The 25,092-nt window shown below is 33.4% G+C and overlaps 1 protein-coding gene across 1 annotated transcript in view; it reads left to right on the forward strand.

Moving 5' to 3' along the window:
* LOC140449018 (uncharacterized) overlaps positions 1–25,092 on the forward strand; it is a 610,571-nt gene that overhangs the window by 194,624 nt on the left and 390,855 nt on the right. The window contains exon 3 of the mRNA XM_072542160.1: positions 5,650–5,820. Coding sequence (XP_072398261.1) covers positions 5,650–5,820 — 171 coding nt within the window. The remainder of the gene's footprint in view (positions 1–5,649; positions 5,821–25,092) is intronic.

Below are 25,092 nucleotides of genomic sequence, written 5' to 3' on the forward strand. Positions count from 1 at the left end.
ATATAAATATCTTGGCATCTATATTGATAATAAACTCCTATGGACCAGCCACATAAAACACGTAAAGCAAAAATGTGAGAAAGGGCTCAACATTCTGCGTGTAGTTTCGAAATATAAATAGGGTGCAGATGTTAAAATATCCCTTACTAAGTCATACATCCGCTTAATAATGGATTATGGATGTACTATTTGCGCCTCAACTAGCAATTCAAACTTATTATTCTTAGACAGAATTCAATATAAGGCAATTAAACTAAGTCTAGGAATTATGATACCGTCACCTAATTGTGCAGTTCTCGCACAAGAACCGCCTTTGTGCCTTCGAAGAGAGTATTTAGCTAATAAACAGCTAATAAAATATAGGACGTTTAGTACATTTATGATCAAAAAAATATCAAATATATCGGTCCAGAATCTTACAAACAAATTGGAGAATTAAAATGTCTCCCCCGCTTGTTGATGCTTTTATTGACACTGAGAGACATAAAGAACTAATACATAGTCAAAAAAATATCCTGTTTACGAAATTAATTTTGTAACCTTAATATTTAAACCAACCATTATAATTCCAAACTATCCAGATAATACATTTTTATCAAAATTAATTTTCAAATCAATACTCTGTAATTTGGGAGAGAATAAAATCATCATCTATACGGATCGATTTAAAAAAAAAGATTTAAAACAGGCTGTGCAATTTTATTTTCTAATATTAACCATGTTAAGCAATATCAAGTCCCACATTATTTATCGATTTTTAGTGCAGAACCTATAGCTATTAAGACAGCTTTAGATTGGTGCGAGATGAATCTGTGATAATTGTAACAGACTCTCTCTCAGTTTTGCACGCCATTAAAACGCCTTCTTTTAATCATTATAACAACAATTAGTTACATTAGTTTGGGTTAGAGGTCATTCAGGGATAACTGGGAATGAAGCAGTTGATCTCGCAGCTAAAAAAGCATTTGACTCAGCATTGAGAGTAAACATGTGCAACTCATCCGATCTTATTAATGTATATAAGGCTGTAGTGAGGGTTAGATGGGAAGCTCAGTAAAGTAAATTTTCAACTACATCAGAGAGCCTGTATTTTAAACGTCAACCGGTTTTACCGACGATATTCCTCACATTAATTCGTGGGATTATAATAGATATAAGTCATCGCTTCCAGTACATTTGTTTAGGATTGGTATCTTAGATTCTCCGTGTTGTCCCCACTTTGCAGAAAAACCTTTAGTCGATATAAATCACATTTTCTTAGAGTGTCAAAAATATACTGCACATAACGATATGCTGTACCAAGAAATGAAAAAGTTTGTAAGTCTACCAACTAACATCCCTTCTTTATTAGCACAACAAGAGAAAGAAATATACAACATTTTAATCAAGTTTGTTTTAGAAACAAAAATAGATGTTTAGCTTATATATGGTTAAATATATATACATTTACAAACATTATTTAATTAGAATTTAAACCTCTGTTTTACTTCATTTGTTAATACCTCCTGCCCGTGACCTAGTCTAGTTTGTCTTAATAAAAATGTCTTGATGGTTCCTTAGACAAGAAACGAGTCTTCTTCTTCCTATACCGTCCCCATTAACGGAGGTTGGCGACCACATTTTTAAAAGCTTCTCTGTCTTTTGCAACGTGGAATAATTCGTCTACAGTCATGTTTGTCCAGTCTCGAATATTTCGCAGCCATGACTTCCTCTTTCTACCTATTCCCTTTTTGCCATCGACTCTACCCTGCATGATGACCTGCAGAAGACTATATTTATTATTTCTTAGTATGTGTCCAAGGTATGCAGTCTTGCGTACTTTTATCGTTCTCAACAATTTTTTGTCTCGACCCATCCTTCTCAGCACTTCCTCATTGGTGACCCTGGCAGTCCATGGAATTCTTAACATTCTCCGGTATATCCAAAGTTCAAAGGCTTCAATCTTTTTAACTATTTGCGCTTTTAGTGTCCATGTTTCTACCCCGTACAATATTTGCGACCAGACGTAACATTCAACAAACCTCAGTTTCAGCGCAGTATTCAGATTTTTGTCACAGAACAATTGTTTGAATTTTAAGAACGCTGCCCTTGCCATTTCTATTCGTACTCGGATCTCTTGGTCGAGTGGCCATATTTTTTATCCTTATCCTATCCTTGATATTAATAAAAAAAATACAAATATTTTGTGGCAAATAGACATGTTCTAATGTCATCCACTATCTACACAAACACACACACACACACACACACACACACACACACACACACACACACACACACACACACGCACACACACACACACACACACACACAATAGATTTATGTGCTCCTTCAAACATTTCTTCCAAATAACATCAAATAAAACATTCCGTTAATCTTTACTTAAGGAGCAAATAAGTTTTTCAGTTTCACCAACCTTCATGACATCATACTTTTTCAACCACTTGTAGTCATTCTGTATTTTACCACTAGTTTTAGATTTACTTACATGTATATTGTTTAAAGTCAAAGGTAAGCGGGGACCCGGTAGAAGGAGAATATCATGAGTTTAAGAAAACCTCAACGGAGCTGTTTCGAGCCGCACCGAGTAAGGTCATGATTGCCAATACGATTTCCAACATCCGAAACGGATAGGAACCAGAAGAAGAATATTGTTTATTGTACTTTGGTACTTCCCTTTTGTAAGCAAAACTGTGTTGTGCTTTTTACTGTTCATCACTTTACATACACACAAAAGTACTTAAGTACTTTTGCAATAAAACGCTCCTCCATTGTTAAATCAAAAATAATTAGTTCTAAGATAATGTCATGTACAGTACTGTATGTAACTAGGTTAACATACAACGTATGTCGGTAAATAAAAAAACTTTAAAGATAGGTAGATAACATTATTGTTAATAAAAAAACATTAAGAACATGCCAAATCAGGATAGAAACACTTTTGTTGTCTCATTCAACACTGTAGACTGAAACCTAATTACGCACGAGATAAACAATGGCGTTACCAGCATATGACACAATAATTATGGGCGACTTTAATGCAAAAATGGGGGTTAAACAAGATGATGCAGAACTATCAATGGATAAGTACGGATATGGCGAAAGAAATGAACGAGGGCAAAGCTGCTGAACTTCTTACACCAGGAAAATTTATCCATGATGAACTCTTTATTCGATAAAAAGCCTTAGCGTACGTGGACATGGATCAGCGCTGATGGCATTGTTAATAATGATGTAGATTATATTATAACAATTTTATTAGAAAAGAAATAATCAAAAGACATCAAAATATTCAACAAATTTTCAATAGAAAGCGACCACAGATTAATCCGAGCTAAGATAATATTAAATGTCAAATTGGAAAAAACAAAAGTAATCCTAAAAACACGAAAAACGAAATACATTCCGCCTAAAAACAACAACCTGTATGAAGGTACACTAATCAGACATATGCAAGACTTGCAAGATGAAATAGAAGATGTAGATCAAGCAAATGATAGCATAACAAAGGCATGAAAAGAGACGGAAAGGGAGTGCTGCCCGACCGTTCTGATCCTTGAAGAAAATTTAAGTCGAAATACGAAAGAGCTAATAGGTAAAATAAGAAAACTGGTGAAAAAATACGGCTCCAACTAAAAAACAATGGAAAAATTAAATAAAGATGTCCAGTGGTCATTTCTAGAATACGTAAGAGAAAGGCAAGATCAAAAGACCTCTGCCCAAAATTACAAACCAAGGATCAGAATTAATACCACAAAAACTCCATACCAACTCAAAATGGCACTTTTAGAAATGAAAAATAACAAATCCCTTGGCAATGAAGGAGTAGTAATCGTGGAGATCAAACTAGGAGGTAGAAATAAAATTATTTATCTACCAAGAACACAACTCTTCTTAATAAAACTATGTAGTTTATTTCATTACACAAGTAAGGGCACAAAACAAATCTAAAAAACTACCGTCCTATCAGTTTGCTTTCACACATATATAAACTTTTCACGAAAATTATTAAAAAAAAAGACTGGACGCTAAGTTAGATTTCTATCAGTCTAAAAACAAGCTGAATTTAGAAATACAGCACTAATAACCACTTACTAGTAATAAAGATAGAAAAGTCTGTAGAATACAACAAACCATTGGTACTGATATTCGTGGATTACGAAAAAGCATTTGATACCATATGCCATTAGAAAATGATAAAAGTATTGACAGAATGCTCATCGCTACACTAACATAATCAAATATATCTATCAAAGTGCCACAGATAGCGTAGGACTATCTGAACAAGAAACAATAAATTATGTATACAGCGAGGAGTAAAGCTATTCACGATGCTTTTAGAACGTACTTGTAAAAAGACATATCAGAACGAGCATGGTATCAACGTAAATTGAGAGAAGCTCAGTCATTTAAGATTTGCAGATGATATCGTTCTTATAGCCAATCGTATTGATGATACAATAATAATGTTTGAAAAATTATATTACGATTCCTTGGAAGTAGGACTAAAGACTAATATGAACAAGACACAAATAGTGACTAATCCAGTGCTAAATCGAAAGGGTTATGTTGATGTTAATGGAAGATATATTGTGCATACTGTATCGTATAAGTGCTAAGGAATGAAATTCGGTTTAGCAGAGACAACCAGACATATGAGCTCCTTCGTCGCATAGGATTAGCCTGAGGAGCGTTTGGTAAATTAAACTATGACTTTATATCAGACCTATCCTTATACCTTAAAACGAAAATCTTAGACCACTGTTTGTTACCTGTACTCGATTATGGAGCTAAAACAGTAAAACAGTAACACACAAAAAAGAATAATTTGATGCAAGCCCCACAAGACAGAGCCTGATGGAAACCTATGTCCAGCAGTGACCGCATGCAGGTTGATGATAATGAAACAAAGGCGCTTGCACAAGAAAAAGTAATACAAGTTCGTGGTAAAATAAAGGTAAATCGTATCGATAGCTCGCAACAAGGGAAAAAATAATAAAGTATGTATATAAGGTGGAAGGCAACAGTAAATACGTATTTATGACTATTTGGTCGTCAACAGTATTGTGCAGCCAATTTCACCAATTTGTGGTCAATAATATTAGAAGATTCAGAGGTTTCAAAGCAACAATTACCACATCCGCGGAGAAAACTACAGCTGCCTGAAGAAAGGAATGCCAAACGTTTTCAACGTTTCAAACAACAACCTTTATTATTAATTAACTCTTTCTTATTAAGAGAACTATTCCTTATACTTAACTATTAACCTTTTCTTGTTGTTTGAAACGTTGAAAATGTTTGGCATTTCTTTCCTCAGGTAGCTGTAGCTTCCTTTAGAATTTTTGTTTAGTCTAATTTCGAACAATTCTATAATTAAAAAAAAATTAAAGTAGTTATTATAAAAATGTAATTTTGTATATTTGCCAACGATATTTTGTATATGTTTTTAACTAATACAAAATAATTATATAGCACCTATTGTTTACTGTACATTTAGGATTAATGACCTGTATATCTCCGAGATTTGCAATAAATATAATAAGAATTAATTATAATAAAATACGAATAAAAACAATTAAATGAAAATGAAGTAACAAAACCTAATAAATAAAAAAACTAAATAACTTAACTAGGTATCTCTTTTTTCAGTTGCATGTTCGACCGTGACCGTAACGAAATGCCAAGCTGCTCTTCGAACCCTTCAGGCATTTCCCTTCTTCAAGCCCACGTGTCTATGCAGAGAGCCTCACGTGGACCCGGAGTGTAATTCCTTTAGAGATTTTCTGTTCGATCATCCTTGCGTGTTTGTCATGAAAAAAGGTAGGAATTTTAACTTTTATTAGATAAGCCCGTCTCGGGAAAATGCTATTTGAATTTTGATTGACTTTATATTATTTATTCGTATTTGTTTGTGTTCCAATTTTTACGGATAAACTTATAGAAGTACTGGAAAGTAAATAACTGGACGGAAATATGTCAGAAATATATAACAACTTTATTATAGCTACCAAACCATAATTAGTATATACATTAACAATTTTAAAATAAGCGTGCTTTCTATACATCTTATCAATATTAATAGGGCAGTTTCGTACATTTCGCCAAACGCAATATTATCCCCAACAACAATTTATTGAAACATATAATACTAATTTTTAAAATAGTAGAGGCCAGGAGGTCACATAATAAAAGTAGTTATTAAATTGAAATTCTGGCAAGTGAGAGACACATATAAAGAATATAGAATATCACACGGTATAAAGGATATGTTTAAAATATTGAAAAATGCAAATACAAAAGCAGTGAATGAAATTCGTTGTTACAAAATTAACCCAGATAATCCTGACATAAGAAATAGTATTAAAACTGCAATTTTTTGTTATTAATATGTTTTATTTGGAACACTTGAATACATTACTGGAATAATATTGCAAAAAATAGCAATGTACACAAAAAAAAATTAGCGTCCTACATCTAGGACGTCAGGATCAAGCACTACCATTTGTGTGGTAACTCACAAAGCAGCGTGCATGGATACCAACATCACATTTTTGACATCTTGTAGTTGTTTTTTTATGGCAGTAGCGACATCTAGTTTGTTTTTCTTGATCAATCACATAATGATGCATTCCATCGAAACGAGAATCGGCATTTTCTCTTCGACTTGGCCGCCCACAAGAAGATGAAGTCGCTTTTGTATAAAGCTGAAGAAGTGAAGTTGCAACGCGTCGTCGAGAAGCTAATTGATCCAAAGTGCCCTGATTGCTTCGATGTAGTTGCCAAGCATTCTGTATAGCCAAATCGATACAGTGAGTAAACAAACAGAAGTACCACTTTTTTCCTCTAATACCAGTTCTATATAAACTTACGTTTTAATCGCATCTATCTACGCCGCCTATATTTCGATTATATAATTTTACCATAAATGGTTGAGGAACAAGTATGGTTTTTTTTTCTTGTCGCGAATATCGCTTTACTTGATGAATAGGATTCGTACCAACTGCGTTCGAGCAGAGCGATACAACACTATTATCGTGCCAGCTGACAATTGTCAATTTCTTATTACCGTCAAACTTAGCATCGTACGAACCTCTTTTGTCTTTTTGTAACTCCTTTGCCGATTTCAGCGGATTTTTTGGTATTCTGTTACTTCTTATGGTTCCTGTTCCTCTAATATTTATTCTGTCAGCATTTCAAATAAAGGCATTGTACTAAAAAAATTATCAAAAAATAAATGAAATTTTTTCAGCTCCCACTTTGATCTAAGAATGTCAACATAACTGAGTACCACACCTACACCGACACCAAATTCCTTGTATTTAGGCGATACGTGTGTTGATGCTCCCTGGTATGGCTCAAACCACGTTACGTACCCATTTTTGTTACATCCAACCCAAAGTTTATATCCCCATCTTATCGGTTTACCCTTTATAAACTGTTTACAGCCGTGACGCCCGAAATAAGGAACCATGGCTTCATCAACACTGTGGTTCTCTTCTAAAACTGCATGTTTTAAAAAATTTTGATTTAGTAACCTAAAGAGAGGTCTAACTTTACTGAATTTATCAGAATGATCCAAATTATTATTATCGGCTATATGCAGAACGCTCATTATAAAATCAAACCTATCCCTAGCAAGTGCCCCAGAAACTAAGGAATTACAGACGTCTCTATCCTTTTCCCAATACATCTTCTTCCTTGGGTATTGAGCATAACCACTAAGAATAAGAATTCCTACGAATGCTTTGATTTCTTCGATACATATAGGCTTATTTTTCTTATTTTTCATACTTGCATATCTATTGGATTCGACAACCAGTAAATCAAAAATTTCTTCATCGAACAACTTCATAAACCAGTCTATGGGAGTATCTTCTGTATCAATATTGAGATCATTATCCTTTGACCAATCAAGTATTTCTGCTTCCTCTGAGGTGGTTGCTACTTCAGACCAGTGGTATTGCCGTGGAATTTTCAAAACTTTCTCAGATTTAACAGAATTTGATAATGGAATATCATCATCCGAGTCTGAGTCAACCGAACGAGGTACATGGATTTCAGCTACTGTTCTCAACATATTTGAAGGCAAATTATCCGGAGACACGTTTTCTTCATCACCAGAATCCTCATCTGTTTCAGCGGCATCTTCCGGAGGTAAGAGAACTATATTAGCTTGAGAATGAGGAAATTCATCTTCTTCTAACATCTCCAAGGCCTCATGTAAAGAAAAACCCCTGAAACAATAAAAGCAGTATGTTCATAACACTATCAACAAATTCTTTTGGGCTAAATACTAAGTAAAATAAACAAAGAAATCCAATGATTACAATAATTACTCAAAATTATAATTTTCATGCCATAATAGTACATAATCCTGACATCCTACATGTAGGACGGTCAAATTTATCACCACCTGGCAGCCAACTGGCAAACATTTTGGATAAAATTATTTCACGATTTGGAAAAATGAACACTTATATACAAATAACATCATAAAAAAGTATATTTTATCAAAAGTTTAATATTCATTTCTTACCTTGCAAATCTGATTCCATGCTCAGCCATATTTTACGTTTTTTACAACCGCACCACAAGTAGACGTTTCAAGCGATAGGAACACACTAAACAACAATGGGACGATTTGTCCTTGAGTAACATTTTGTGATAGACCGCGTTATCAAATTTAAACAGGGCCGTGTTCAAAAATTATTGAAATTAGCGTCCTACATATAGAACGTCAGGGTTATTAGGGTTAACAAAAGTGACAAATATTATAAATAGAAAACAAACAAAATGTGACAAAATTTAGTTATGTCGTTGATTGAACATTATTCAATCAACGGTTATGTCTAAATAGAATAACGGGTACAGTGATTGACCACTTAAGGAATTTCCAATTGAATTAAAATTGTAAATTGATATCTTTTAAAGTGAAATATTTTGTAATGGTTTTTTAATAGTAATAAAATATTAAATTTTATAAAAACTGAGGTTATTTTAATCAAAAATAATAATGTATATTAAAAATTAACACAAATTTGAAAACTTACAGAACTACACAGTTATTGGCTATACAAACATAGTTATTGGCATGTAGAATTCCTAATTGACCATTCATAAAATTCCTATTTTTTTTTTGTTTTTGCAGGTAAGGCACAGAAAACTATTTAAGTTTTTAATTTCTTGTTGTTTCTTTGCACAAGTATCATATGGTAGCCTCTAACACAAAGTAGACATTTTATTTCAAGTTTTGATTTAGATATATTATAGGAAAAAGAATAACGCAATCCTGTATACAAAAGGTTATTTACAGGCGGGTTAATGTCGGCTGATTGTTTCACTGTTATGTCTGAGAGAATTTGTATTTTTTCATGTTCTGGATATCCCTCAGTTTCAAAAAATAACTTTCTTTTAGCCGACTCACCAGCAGGATTTTCTTTGCTGGTTTCCAAATGTGTACATTTGCTTTGGGATGTATTCTTTAAATTTGATGCATTGATATTATTGCAGACATCAAAAAATATGTTATCAATTGTGGGCAGATTAACGTTTTCCTCTACAGAATCAGGAAATTGGTTCCGTGATAATCCTTGTTTTTTTTTTGAGGACAATAACATCTGGTATATTATGTACACTAACTCCACTTTTTAAAGTAGTGCTTTTAATTGTAAATCAATAAGTGTGTCTGCTTTCAAAATATTTGTATCTGAAATATCAACTGTATTTATTGTAGCATTTTCTTTATTCTTCGCAACAGTTTGACATTTTTTGCTCCAGGAATTGACTCTTGTGGCAATTTCTTTTATTACTTTCATTTTGGTTTGCTTGTTTTTTTGAAATTTATTGTTTGCTTTTGTGTCAATTCGATTTTGTTTTCGTTCTAATTTTATTTTTTCTTGTTCTGCTTTTTCTTCAATTCTACGCCTCTCTGCATTTTGACGATCTGAAGAAGTGAGCAGGAAAGGCAACCTTTTTGTTTGCTTTTTGCCCTTTCTTTCTGTGGTTTTTGGCCAAAAAAAGTCCAAGACCAAAAAAATTTGTCGATTGAGGTGTCAATTTATTTAGATGGTGAGTTGTCTTTATTAACTAAAGGCAGATTATTGGATGTCGATTGAATATCTTCTGTTATTGTATCTTCTGTAAAATCTTTTATATTAAATATGTAATATCAACGTTTTCTGGAAGTTGAACTCAAAAATCCGAAAGTAGATTTTCTTCTATAATAACAGGAATAATGTTGCATATGATTTCATTGCCACCTACAGGGTTTAGTGTAATATCTGAAGATATATGGGTTTCTGTAATGATAGAGGTATCTTATATATCGTTTGTGATTCCACCTATCTCTATAATCTGGATCGTAGGTAGATCTATAGTATTTTAAAATAAATTAAATATATTAAAGAGCAATTTTAAATCTCCATTTAGTTCTTCGCAATTATCCAAACTTTGAAATTCTAATATTTTTGCGGCTTCAACTGTGGTTACAAAATCTTCATATGTTATTGATTTTGTCATAGAAATAGTGTGATTAAGACTTTTATGCGGGTCTCTGATCTTTCCTAAACATTTGAATAGTCTATTGCTTCAGGGTTCTATGGATACAATCCAGATGCTTTAAAGCTATTAATTATAGAATCTAATTTTAATTGGCTAATGGCTGTGTTTAGAACCAATGCAAAATTCTCTTTGAGAACTATTAAGTTCGGGTTTTCGCGTCTAAACTTTAATACTGCCCAGTTCCTATTTGCATTTAATGGTTTAAGTGCAGAAATATCTGCAGGTTGTATAATTCTGGTCGCAATGGGATAGAAGGCTACTAAATAATTTGTAATTTTATTGATGAGGTCTATTGATAAGTGATTTTATTTTATATATTGGTCTATTTTATATACATTTTTGATTCTATTTAAAGCCAACACTCGTTTATTTTTGCGACACAAGAGGAAGCAGGTTTCATCGCCATTTAAAACACGTGAAGAGTCTTGAAGAATATCAATGTAACCTTTACGATGCAAGTATTCTTGAACACCGGTGAACCATTTTTTTTATCTTTTTTAGACACAACTGAACTTGCTGCTGTTACCGCTTCTGGAGTTCTCTCACTTAAATCTGGGTATCACTTTAAAAAGGATCTATATCAACCTCTTCCGGATTTTTGTCAGATTTCCAACCACTTTATCAGTAAAAGGATTGTCACGTGGATTTGCGTCAAGAAAACCTTTAGCTGAGTCTTGTATATCTTTCACTCTTACTCTAAAACCTTTGTCTTGGCATAATATGATCCAATGCTTTAAACGATTCTCTTCCTCCAAACAAAGAATGGGATTGGGACCAAGGGTAGTTTTTTCATTAAATTTTTCGCTTGCTCTAAACTGCAATGTTGCTTGTGGCATATTGAGTTGTTCAGCGGCTTTTCGTTGACTTATGCTATTATCTACGGCCTGAAAAGCAGACTGAAGATCTTGTTCTGTATATTTTTTGTGATACGTTTTATCTTTCATTATTAAATTTACTCTTTAAAAATCATTTAATAGTAAGACCGTGTCAAATTTGATTTAATATGCCCACATTAGCACTAATTTTATAACAACTAAAACAATTGTAATTTTATAAATACGAATCCGGACAAAAAATAAATTTTTATTACACATTATAGTTATTGGACACCCTGTGGTTTATTGACTTTCAATCGGCCAACCACTGGTTATTGCCTTAAACAATAAGAATAAAATGTTTGAAATATTTTATCTTGGACCAAACTAGGCAAAAAGCCTAATAAATATTTTAATTCAAAGTAGGTACAGCAATTGGTCGTAAGGCCATCATTATACCATTTACATATTTAAGATACAGTACTTGGCCACTCAAATTTATCACCAAAAATGTATAACCTTACTATTAAAAGCACTGATAATGTAAGATGTACCCCACTAAATCGCCATAAAGCATTAATATACCCAGATACGTAATACTATTAGCCAAGATAACTTACCTTGTGAATGGCCTTCCTTAACAAATTCTTTAAAAAACTCTTAAAACTGGATGCACCTGTTAAGCTTCGAACAACATACGCCCTAACAACTAGATAATATTAACTGAGAGAAATGATAGCTAGGGAAAATATACAGCAATGTTGCCAAATTTAAATTCAAATAAATTATTTCCTTATAGTTTCTGAAAATCTTAATATTTCGAATTTTTGTGAAAGTGGCCAATCACTAGTCACCGGCCAACAACTGTACCCTTTACCCTACCCTCTAGCGTCACTTAATCTGCATACGCGCATATGGAAAAACTGTGCATATCCCCCACCTTGAAAGAAAGTCTTTTAACACTAAGTATCAGCCAAAGGAAGAAGACACAAACTGGTTACGGCTCTTCTTATGTTTTCTCTGACAGTGCGAACAGACGACACTCGGGCCACACCATCTGAACAAATAAGGAGGTGGATACTTCGTCCTTAAGGCCACTGCAAAGGAAGTTGATAAGGCTCCATAAGAAGATCAAGATCATTAAACCTTTTTTTAAATTAAATTTTTGCCTAGACAGCAATCAAATAAATATTCCGTCACTACCACAGGTGCTGTCGAAGCTGTTAAAGTCTTTCGAGTTAGTCTAACCGATTAAACTTTTTTGTATGTTCCTAAATTTCTATAAAGCTCTTCTCTGGTATAAAGGTAAGAGGTAAGAGGTCTTCTAATTAAAAAATGTTATGGTGTAAGGCAGGAAAGGTCATTAGAATCTGATAAAAGAGAAGTTAGAGGCTGTATAATTAAAATTGACTTAACCTGAAATAAAATAGTTTGAAAATCTTCATATACGAGAGAAGCCTCGGAGAGAACACGTTTTAAATGTGCCTTTATGGATTTTATGTTAGCCTCCTATATGTAACCGAAATAAGGAAAGTAAGCCAGAAAAAAGTGTCAAGCAATTCCTTGGGAGGCACAAGAGGAAGATATCTTTTCGTTAATAATATTTAAAAAAAAATCCAAATAGTGGTTGTTGGCACCTACAAAGGCAGTACCATTGTCTTAATAAAGAGCTTGGAGTTTTCCCCGTTTGCAAATAAACAGCTTTGAAGCTGCTATGAATGCAATACTTTTCAGGTCAGTAACAATTTTTATGTAAACGTCCTTGGATAAGACAAATAAAGAGGCTAACAAAAGTTTTAAATTTGCAACCGCGTCTGTCTTTTAAAACGAAAGGTCCAGCATCAACTCCAATGTTAATAAAGGAAAGGTATAGAGTAACTATGACTTCTGGTAGATTTCCCATAAGGGGAAAAAGTTGGAAGCAGGTCGAGCCTTAAAACAAATTAGACACCGATGAGCCATCTAATGCATCAGAGCCTTGCCATGTATTGGCTGATAGGTTTCGTGAATTAAATCAATCAATTGCTACGGAACGGATTGCATGAGTCTCAGACTATAATAGGATGTTTCTTATTATATGAGCAAAAATATTGAAGTAATCTTCCTTTAACCCTGATTAATCCACTTGCTCAAGATGTGAAAACTACCTCACACTGTCACTAATAACACATGCTAGTAAAATCTTGTTGCACATCATCAAAAATAGATTAAAAACCGATCTACATTACTAAATACCTCAGAAACAAGCAAGGTTTGTAAAGGATAAAGGTACACGAGAACAAATTCGAAACCTGAGGCAACTCAATACAAAGTTTACATAATTTCAGGTACCTATGATTATATGCTTCTTTGGCCACTAAAAAAGCATTTGATTGTGTAAGCTGGATAAATATGTGGTACATTTTAATAGAAATGGGTAAACTAATGCACCTGATCACACTTATTAAACATCTGTACCAGTCCAATATCCCTTGCCATACCTAGATCTTCAGCTATTATAAGTATATCAGCTATTATAAGTAGGTATGGAAAGAGAGATGGACAGGACACAGAGACAGGAACTTGTTGTGGCTACAGAAAGTGTAGGTTTAAATATAAATATCTCGAAAAAAAAAATCATGACCAATTTGGTACCCAACCAGAACATCAGTATTGGTGGAAAAGAAATAGAACTCGTAGATAGATATAAATATCTGGGACATGAAATTATTATTGGCAGGGATAACCAGACTCATGAACTGAAGAGAAAAATCGGCCTTGGGTGGGCAGCATTTGGAAAACTGAGAGAAACTTTTAAAAGTGAGCTGCCCACATGCCTAAAGAGAAAGGTACTTGATCAGTGCGTCCTCCCAGTCTTGACGTACGGAGCAGAAACACTTACCTTAACAAAAGCAGCAGCTACCAAACTGAGAGTCACGCAGAGAAGAATGGAGCGGTTCATGTTAGGAATAACTCTGCGAGACAGAATAACCAACGAAGACATCAGGAGAAGAACCGGAGTGACTGACATCATCGAGAAGATAGCCAGACTAAAATGGAGATGGGCAGGACACATAGCCAGAATGACAGATGGGCGATGGACAAAGAGGTTATTGGAATGGAGGCCAAGTAAAGACAAGAGAAGCGTCGGTCGACCACCTACAAGATGGACTGACGATTTAAGAAGACTCAATAAAAACTGGATCAGAGCGGCTCAAGATAGACGGGGTTGGAAACATGGGGAACAGGCCTATGTTCAGCAGTGGACTCTTGAGGCTGGATGATGATGATGATGACCAGTCCAATATAGCAACAGTATGACTATATCAGAAGTTCGTAAGCCAATTTAGGACCGAGAGAGGTGTCAGACAATAATGCGTGTTGTCATCTGGCTTATTCAACATTTATGGTGAATATGTCATGAAGATGGCTTTAGATGGATGGGCCGGTGCAGTAACATTGGCTGGTAGGAAAATCTCCAGTTTAAGATTTGCTGATGATACTATACTTATAGCAGAAAATGAGCAAGAAATTTTTAATTTCCTACAACGAGTTGAGTATAAAAGTAATAAACTTGGTCTGAAAATCAATAAAGCTTACACAAAAAAATATGGTGGTCGACAGATTACACACTATTCAACTGACTAACAGGAATATCAGATAATGGAAAATTTTGTCTCTCTTAGGTTCAGTATAACTAAACGATGGTAATTGTGTTCAGAGACGTATTGGTATGGCAAAAAATGCGACAAGTTGCCTAACTAAAGTTTGGAAAGACAGATCTATCTCTCAAAATATCAAGATGATACTGGTGAATGCCCTTGTATTAATATTTCTCTACGAGGCAGAGACTTAATGCCAAAAAATTAATGCCTTTGAGATGTGGTGCTGGAGATGAATGCTGCGCATACCTTGAACAGCTCATAGGACAAACGATTTTATTTTAAACCAACTCAAAAAAAGGCTGTCCACAATATGTCTGCAACGTATTCCGCAATTTTTTGGTCATGTGGTTCGCAGAGGTGACGATAGTTTGGACTGGAGAGATTGATTGTTTCTGGAAACGTTCCGGGAAGAAGATCAAGAGGACGATCACCAACCAGATGGTTCGACTAAATTAAGAATTTAGCTAGAACTTCTTTTGCGAAGCTTTTAGAGCAGCTGAAGATAGATACCAGTTGAGAAAAATTTTTGGGCATATTGGAAGAAATCACGATCCTCAGTAATGGGGAAACGACAAGAGGGAGAGGTCCAGCAACGAAAACTTCTATGTTGTACGTATGACTAAAGTATGTACATTAAAAAGGTTCCTAAAAGTCTTGAGATTTTTTCATTAATGAAAATATACCCTGAAACCAAAAACTAAAGAATTTGATAAGCTCTACAAAGTTATACCACTCATATACCATAAATATTTCAAAGACTTTTCAAAATACTTTTACGCCATATAGACACCTATTTATTGACAAAATCATGTATGCTTTCAAAGAGTGTACATCGCTAAAAGAGTACACGCCAATAAACCAATAAAAATTGGGTTTTAAGTTTAGGTACCTGCTAAAATGGAATACCTTTTGAATGTTTAAATATATCAATGAAAAGCCACTGAATCAACGTCCGATTTTTTAGGAGAACGTGTTGTTTTAGAACTTACGTCGACAAATCAAAATTATGGTTATTACGTATACTTTGATATTTTTTTCAGCACAATACCACTGATGCAGAAACTACTGGAAAAAAACTTTTACTTGTGGCACTGTAAGGCAAACAAGGAAATATTTGCCAAAACAAATATTATGTGTTGATAAAGAGCTTTCCCAAAATCCGAAAATCAGTTAGATTTAGTTAGTTCTGGGGAAATATCTGTGTATACGTGAAAAGATATAGACGTAAAATATGTTAGTGTTGTCAGCAATCTACATAATTTTCAATAAAATACTCAGGTTTTGAGAACAAATAAAACCGGAAATAGAGATCAAGTACCATGTTCTCAGGCAATTGCCGTTTATAATAAATATATAGGTGGGGTAGATATATTCGATCAATATCATTGTAACTACTCCATCGCATGGAAATCAAGTTTTAAGCCTATGACTGCATTACAGTTCGGCAGTGACCTAGCTGATAATTTGATTAGCATTTTTCCTTTAGAAAAAGTCTGGACTTCCATCAAACTCATCTTTGAATGCTGGTTCACACTTACCCACCAAAGGACCTTATAGGCGCTGTGTCCTTTTGTGATTCATCTAAAAAGTAATAAACGCGCAGCAATTTAATTTGTCAAGTTTGTAACGTTGCTCTATGTAAAGACTGCTTTGCACCCTACCATAGTAGAGAAAAAGTTCTTAGATAATAAATTTAAAATATTCCTGTATTTAGCTTTTTTATATTTTCAGAATAATTTTTTTATAAATTTTTTTAATTGTTTTTACTGATCGCTATGTATACCATTGCCCAGTATGTATTATTTGTTTGTCAAAATGCACACTGGTAGCTATATCTACCACCCTTTTTAGCCTCTCTGACAAGAATTTTTTTTAATATTTTTGTTCTGTTAACACGTTCAAGTCCGACAACGCGACTGTCGCGTTCAGTGAATATAGCCTCAGAGGTCACCAACGCGAGTCGCGCGGTCTTTGACTGTATGACATATGAACGTTATCTCAACGGATTTTTCACGAATTACAACAAATATCTGCTGGCCGCTTCGAAACACTGGCATATACTGGGATTTGTGTTTGGTTTTCGAATTCTGATGTTAAACTTTATTCTGAGTATATGACAATGTATGCATGTTATCTAGGTGGATTTTTCAAAAATTATAACAAATATCTTCTGTCCCATTAATAAATTGGATGATAAAATATGAAACCCTCAATTGCATTGCATACTTTTTAAATATTCAAGCTAGACGTGCTCGAAAACGACAAAATTAGCTGTAATAAAAGGTTGTAAAGTAATAAAATTAAAAGCATCGGTAAGCTTTGAAAGAATAACCAGATGTATTTAGATTATATTGCATTTGCAATAATTTGTTGTATTATCATAATCTAATCCCGTCGGTTTATTTTGCTATGCATTCAGTAATATTTTCTACGCCTTCGGTGTTAGATGTTTTTTGGTTTTACTGTTAGTCATTGCACGTGTTTTGCTAAAGACTTCAATTTTAAATTATTTTTAAAAGGAGTGATGAATATTGCCATCCTTCGACTTCTAAACGAGGTAGGTGGGAAACTTCTCAGCCAATCTCAGATGATGAATTATTACACATATTAGAAGATTCACTTGACGCTAGTGATGAAGATTTATATTGTGATCAAGATGATCGGACAGACGATCCTAATTTACAAGAAGAATCTGAAGATGATGATGGTGATAATGAGTCTCAAAATATTATTGAATGGTCTTCAGAGGTTCAACATCCTACAGTGCTACCATTTACAGCAATACCAGGATTAAAAATGAATGTGGGTGGCAGCAATCCTATTTATTACTTCAATTTATTGGCATGTGAATTATTCTATGACCTGATTATTCAAAATAGCAATTTATATGCCGTTGATATTCTTTCTCTAAGTAAATCTGAGAAAAGTAGAATTGCAGCTTGGAAGGATATAACTGTAGAGGAATTTAAAATTTTTCTTGGTTTGTTGTTTCACATGGGAACCATAAAAATTAATCGTATGAATGATTATTGGAAGAAAAATCATTTATTTAGTATTCCAGTGTTTGGACAATACATGCGCCGAAATCGTTTTATGTTAATTTTGCGTGCGTTACATTTTAACAATAATAATGACAATAACCAGTCCAGACCTGCCAAGATATCTCCATTATTAGATTTTTTTAATATTAAAATGGCAAATCTTTATTATCTAGAAAGAAAATTAGCCCTGGATGAATCTATGATTTTATGGAGAGGAAGACTTAGTTTTCGTCAATTTCTCAAGGGCAAACGACACAAATATGGTATCAAACTGTATATTTTGGCAGAATGTACCGGGATGATTCAACGCATATTAGTTTATAGTGAAGCTAGTGACCCTGTAGTTGGAGGACGTAATCATATGGAAAAAGTAGTGCTAAATTTGATGGATTCGAAACTAAATGTTGGTCACTCCTTATATATGGATAATTTTTATAATAGTGTTCCATTGTGTAAAAAACTACTTTCGGTTAAAACTTATCTTAGAGGAACATTGAGAACAGGAAGAGCTGGAAATCCACACGAAGTTGTTCCTCAAAAATTAAAACAAAATGAACTGGTGAGTGCTTACAATAATAAAGGGATATGTGTGTGTAAATGGAAAGATCAGCGAGATATTTTAATGATATCTTCCGAATTTGATCATGAAATGGTTCCAACAATATCTAGAAAAGGAATTGATAAAGAAAAGCCCCGTTTAGTCGCTGAATATAACAAAAATAAAGGTGGTATTGACTTAGGCGACCAGATGTTAAATTATTATAGTTGCGAACACAAAACTATGAGGTGGTACACAAAAATAGGCATACATATTTTTCAAATAACGCTAATCAACGCATACTATTTCTATAATAATTCTAATACAAAAATGTCATTGTATGACTTTCGATTGTCGGTGATTGATAGTCTTTTGGGACCAAACCCAAAAATCCCGCAAGTCAAGAAAAATTTGACGTTTCATTTGCCATCCCATTGCCCTAAATCAGCTAATGGTATTACAAAAGGACGACGGTGTAAATATTGCTGGTAAACTAAAAAAGAAAGAAAGAAAGAAAACTCATTGTTTCATTGTGCGGAGTGCCCTAAACATCCGGGATTGTGCTTATAAAATTGTGTTAGACGTTTTCATGAAGAAATTAGATAATTAATTTGTTTTCTTGATGTTGTTGCTATTTAATAATTACTTATGTTAGTTATCTAGGTTCATAATTATATCTTTTCTCAATCAGATTATTATTATTTTTTAAAGTTCAACCGACACATTTTCTGCCCTGTGGCCACCAACGCGACTCACGCGGTGAGTTTTTTTTGTGACCAAATTATTTTTTTTTGTACCCATATTTATTATAAAAGACTTTTTAAAGTGTACCTTAAAAATTAATTAGTTTACACAAATACATCTCAGTGGCCCACTGTTTTCCCTTAAAAAAAGAGACGGAGCTGAACGTGCATAATGAATTACGTTACCCATTCAAAAGTATATTTTTCCAAAAAAAAAACTATGCCCGTTAAAGGGTTTTTTCATCAATGAAACGACATTGGTTGATTCACATTTAAAAACACACATGTGTCACGATTAATTAATAAAATAATCTTAATTCTTATATTTTATTTTTCGTATATGCAATTAGCAAAAAATACACGAAGGACAAAAATACAAGGACGATAAATAGGACGAAAAAAAAATAAAGATAAATACACTCACATTTTTTTCTCCAAATAGCAGACAAATTAACAAATCCCAAACATAATTTACCAATTTTATCGTCTGAAATAGAACACGCAATAATCAATAAAAAACTGGGAAAACTGTTGGACTGGATATTGCCCATATCGAAATTATTAATTTTTTGATGAGATAAGTTGGATAAAAACGATTAGGTATAAAATTAAAAAAAATAGAAGCATTCAACTATTCTGAAAACTAATAAGCCTATTTTGTTGCTTTTGTTCTTAATTTTAAATCATTTTTGCATGATAAACACTTATTCATCATACTTATTTTATATATAATATTATTATCTAATGTTTTAAAATCTTATTGCTAAAAAATGCTATTAATGCAGCTAATTAATTTTCAACCTATATTACCTCACAGCTTCCTCTATGTGGATAAGCTTAATGTACGACTTTACAAAGCCCGTGAATTCCATGCCTAACTAATGAGCCATCAACTTTAGTGGTCACTTGAATATTTCATAATGTTTCATACAACAATATATTTAATTATTTAACAATTATTCTGACCGTTCTCAGTCGCGGTTTTGATAACTATTTTAGTTATTTCTGTGTGACTCCGTTGTTTTTATATTTTTATTATTTTATATTAAAATTTTTCTGTGCATGAAATAATACAAAACGATACAACCAGGGTACGCTAAAATTATCATAAATAAGATAATTAACACAGCAACAGATTTAAATGGAGAGAGGAAAGTAACGAACACTAACATATCAAAAAAGAAAACCCCTTGGTTAAAAGAGAAAGTAAAGACAAAGTGTGAAGAAAAACAGAAAGCCCCGTTACAATAGAGAACACAAAAACATAACAGGCATACAACCACTATAAACGAATCAGAAATGAAATGAATACTTTAGTCATACAAATAAAATAGGGACAATAGCAAGGCCTCTCAAAGCAGATGAAACACGACTTTACGGAACATAAAAAAAATATATTTTGAATAATTAGACGGTAAAGAAAAGAGATGAATGGACTAATATAAACAAAACTCATTCATAAAAAACGAGTTAACTCCTTTTGATTTTCTATGACGCTATTTGCTAAAGGTGGCGATAATGAACCACCATGACAAACCAAGTAATAAATATTAAGAAGAAAGAGATAAAAGTAGCTTTAAAGGAAATTAAAAAAAATAACGAATGAACTCCCAAAGTACGGAGGACCAGATCTGACCAAACAACTATTAGAACTAATCTTAGAACAAAGCAAAATACCACAAGAATGGTATTCAAGCATCCTAATACCTCTCTTCAAAAAGGGAAACAAATCTGACCTGGAAAATTATAGAGGAATTAATTTATTTAACACAACTAGAACAACAACAAAATAAACTAAATGAAATTACAACACTAGCAGAATAACAAGGATTTTAGGTTACTCAGATGATTTACCGATGATATATTTATAATGAGGCGAGTGTAACAAAACCTTTAGAAGGCATTTGACGGGGTCAAATTAAAGGACATTATCTATTTATTGCACGCAAGAGAGATACCCCTAAGAATACTCAAAACTATCTTTAATACCTACCAGAACAGCACACTAAAAGTAAAAGTAGAAGAAGAACTAACTGACTTAATTAAAGCTGGCAATGGGATAAGATAGAGAGATTTCCTAAGTCCTTTATCGGTCAATGGAAGAAATAAAAAAGTAAGAACCGAAAAAGGATACCCAATGGGAGCAAACTTAAAATAACAACGCAGACATGTTAGTTTTCTCAAAAAAAGACGAAATGCATGGTTATAATATCAAATTCCTTAGATATAATTTGGAGCTGGAAGGTCAGATAAAAGAACAATTGATGGAGTTTAAATATCTAGGTATTACACTGTCTATCTAAAAAATTGATGGTGACTCTATGGGACAGAGCTATAAGCACAGGTATACGACGTAAATGTAAGGTAAAGAACATCAAGAACTGGGTAAGAAATAGAGGAGTAAAATGGAACTATCATATAAGCCGAATGGCAGCAAAAAAAAATAGTAAAGACGGCGAGAGACAGTTCCCCAATAGATAGACGATCAGTAGTAAGACTACGAAATTGATGGAACTACAGCATACTAGAGGTACTTCAAAAAATAGACAGAGTCATGGCATCATAAACAAAAGAAGAAGAAGATTTTTAAATTTTTGATAAATTTATTTGTATTTCAGATACTGTTCCTGCTACACTTTTCTTTTCTAGGTTTGTTAGGCAAGAATATTTGGTCGCTAATTCTGTTTAAGACATTTCAATAAAATGTTCTCTTCAAGTCCTCTTTAGTCATCTGTATTTTTCGCTTTTTGCTTTACATCTTTTCATTAAATTTAATTCTTACATATTCTCTTATTGTAATTTTGCCAGCTATTACACATTTTTTTCTTAATCTTTTTCATTTATATTGGTAGGGGAGAATCACCTTAAATGATAAACGTTCAACGAATACTGTAAACCGTTGGTTACAATTTCGATCGTCCCTAGTAGGTGGCACTTAACCAGTTGATTCACCATGATGTCTCAACTACCTATGACCAAAAATGGACGAGGGAAGGCTAAGAGGAAGAAGAAATAAGAATGGAAAGAAAAATAAAAGACAGGACTAGACTTACAAAACCTAATAAAAAAAGCACAGGATAGAGAAAAAATATTTGCGGAAGTGATCGCCAACATCCACTAGACACGGCACCTAAAAGTAGAAGATGTATGTGCGAGTATTTTACGGCCTTAACTATTTATCGCTTCTCAGATTTCATAATTTTTGCTCTTGTTAGTCACATTCATCGAGGCCCCTCTTCTCTATTAATTTTTTGATTTATTTTTAAGCTTCTGGGTAACCGACTACGTTTCCTTTTTCTCTAACGCAATTCCATAAGTTTTGAACATTTAGTATAATTTATTCATTCCAAACAATTATCCATACATCTGTCTTTTCTTTTTTATTTATTTATTTAAAGACGAAGAGAAAACAGAACAATTCTATAATACTTTAAACGAGGTGATGGGAACAACAAAGAGACAACACATTAACATAGTAATGGGCGATCTGAACGCCAAGATAGGTCAGGATAAAGTTGGCGAAAATGTCGGTGAATATGGCTAAGGTAACAAAAATGAAAGGGGTGACCGTTTAGTTCAGTTTTGTCAAAGTGAAAATTTAATAATAACTAATAAATTCTTTAAATTACCCCCAAGGCGACTGTATACGTGAACGTCACCTCAACACACTCAAGAAAAAGTAATCAGAAACCTAATTACATAATAGTGACAAAAAGTTATTGCCATGCCGTGAAATCTACCAAAACTTATCCTGCAGCTGATATCTGTTCAGATCATAATCCAGTAGTATCTGTTTATTAAGCTAGACCAAAGAAAATAAGAAAAACGATCATCCCAGCGTTAGACTTAAGCCAGCTAAAAAGTGAACACATACGACAAACAGTGCAAGAATAAATAAAAATCAGCCTCACAATAGCAGAAAGTCAAATCCGCAGAACAGACAACATAGATGAAAGACTTAAGTATATAAACACTACAATAAGAACTATGGAAAAGAAACACCTAACCAGATCTACAAAGAAACACAAGGTATGGATGACACCAGACATACTAGAATTAATGGATAAAAGACGTAAAATGAAGAATAATGCACAAAAATACAAAGAGGTTGATAAGAACATAATGCAAAGAATAAACAAGGCCAAAGAATTATGGACAAAAGAACAATCTGTAGAAATGGAAAACTATGAAAGAAAATATGACACATTCAATGTACGTAAAAAAGTAAAAGAAATTACAGCAACTACAAGAAGACATCAAATAAGTTTGCTTAGGAACAAATACGGAAAGATTATTATAGATTTAACAGAGAAAATTAATAGATGGAGTAAATACATAAGAGAATTGTTTGAAAACAACAGAAATAACATTGTTTAGGTAAATGGTGAAACGGGACCTGAAATCCTAAAATGTGAAGTAGAAATGGCACTTAAAAATTCCAAAACTGGAAAGGCAAATGGACCTGATGAGGTTCCTACTGAATTGCTAATGCTCTTGAATGATGACTCAATAGGTATAATATTGCAATTATTTAACACAATATACAAAACTGGTATTATACCTCAAGAGTGGCTGTTGTCTACATTCGTTACACTGCCAAAGAAATCCAATGCAATAGAATGTTCAGAACATCGAACAATATCTTTAATGAGCCACCTACTAAAGATTTTCTAAAAGTCATTCACAACCGAGTTTATCAAAAGTTGGATTCAGATATTAGTGATAAACAGATGGGGTTTAGAAAGGGACTAGATACTCGAAAAGCTCTCTTCGATTTGAATGTTCTTACACAAAGATGACAACACGTTAATTAGGAAGTACATGCATGTTTTATCGATTTGAAAAAAGCGTTTGACAGAGTACGCCATGATAAGCTAAGAGACAGTCTTGAAAGAAAGGACATAGATAATAAAGATCTGCGAATAATTCTCAATCTATATTGGAATCAGAAAGCTAACATTAAAATAGAAAATGAGATATCACAAGCAAAAAAAAAATACGTAAAGGAGTACGACAGAGATGCATTTTGTCACCGCTGCTATTTATTGTTTATAGTGAAAGCATCTGCTAGGAAACCCATTTGCAAGAAAACGAAGGCATCGTAATCAATGGAGAGGTTGTAAATAATATTCGATACGCAGACGACACTGTACTAGTTGCAAGAACGGTAGAAGAATTACAACGATTACTTACAGATATAAATATTGCCTGCAACAATTATGGCATAAGTATTAATATCAAAAAAACCAAATGGTCTTCAGTGGGAAAATGACACAACCAGCACATATTAGTATAAACAGCATCCAAAACAATGAAATAAAAAGACGTATCGAAATTGCCAGGGCCACCTTCATAAAGATGAGGAAATTCTTCTGCAACAAATATAATCCTCCCTCTACGATTAAGAATGCTAAGGAGCTACGTATTTAACACGCTATTATACAGTGTAGAGGCCTGGATTCTCAAACAAAACAACATAAAAAATACTGAAAGTTTCGAGATGTGGTGCTACCGTAGAATGCTGAAGATAAGTTGAGTTGAAAGAGTCACAAACTTTTAAGTAATGCGAAGAATAGAAAAAGACCCAGAAATTTTATCAACGATCAAACGAAGAAAACTGGAATATTTGGGTCACTTGATTAGAGGACATAAATACGCATTACTTCAAAATATAATGCAAAAAAAAATAGAAGAAAAACGGAATCCAGGCCGTAGAAGAATGTCCTGGTTGAGTAATTTGAGAGAGTGGTT

Source organism: Diabrotica undecimpunctata, chromosome 8, assembly GCF_040954645.1.
Source record: "Diabrotica undecimpunctata isolate CICGRU chromosome 8, icDiaUnde3, whole genome shotgun sequence".
Taxonomy (NCBI): domain Eukaryota; kingdom Metazoa; phylum Arthropoda; class Insecta; order Coleoptera; family Chrysomelidae; genus Diabrotica; species Diabrotica undecimpunctata.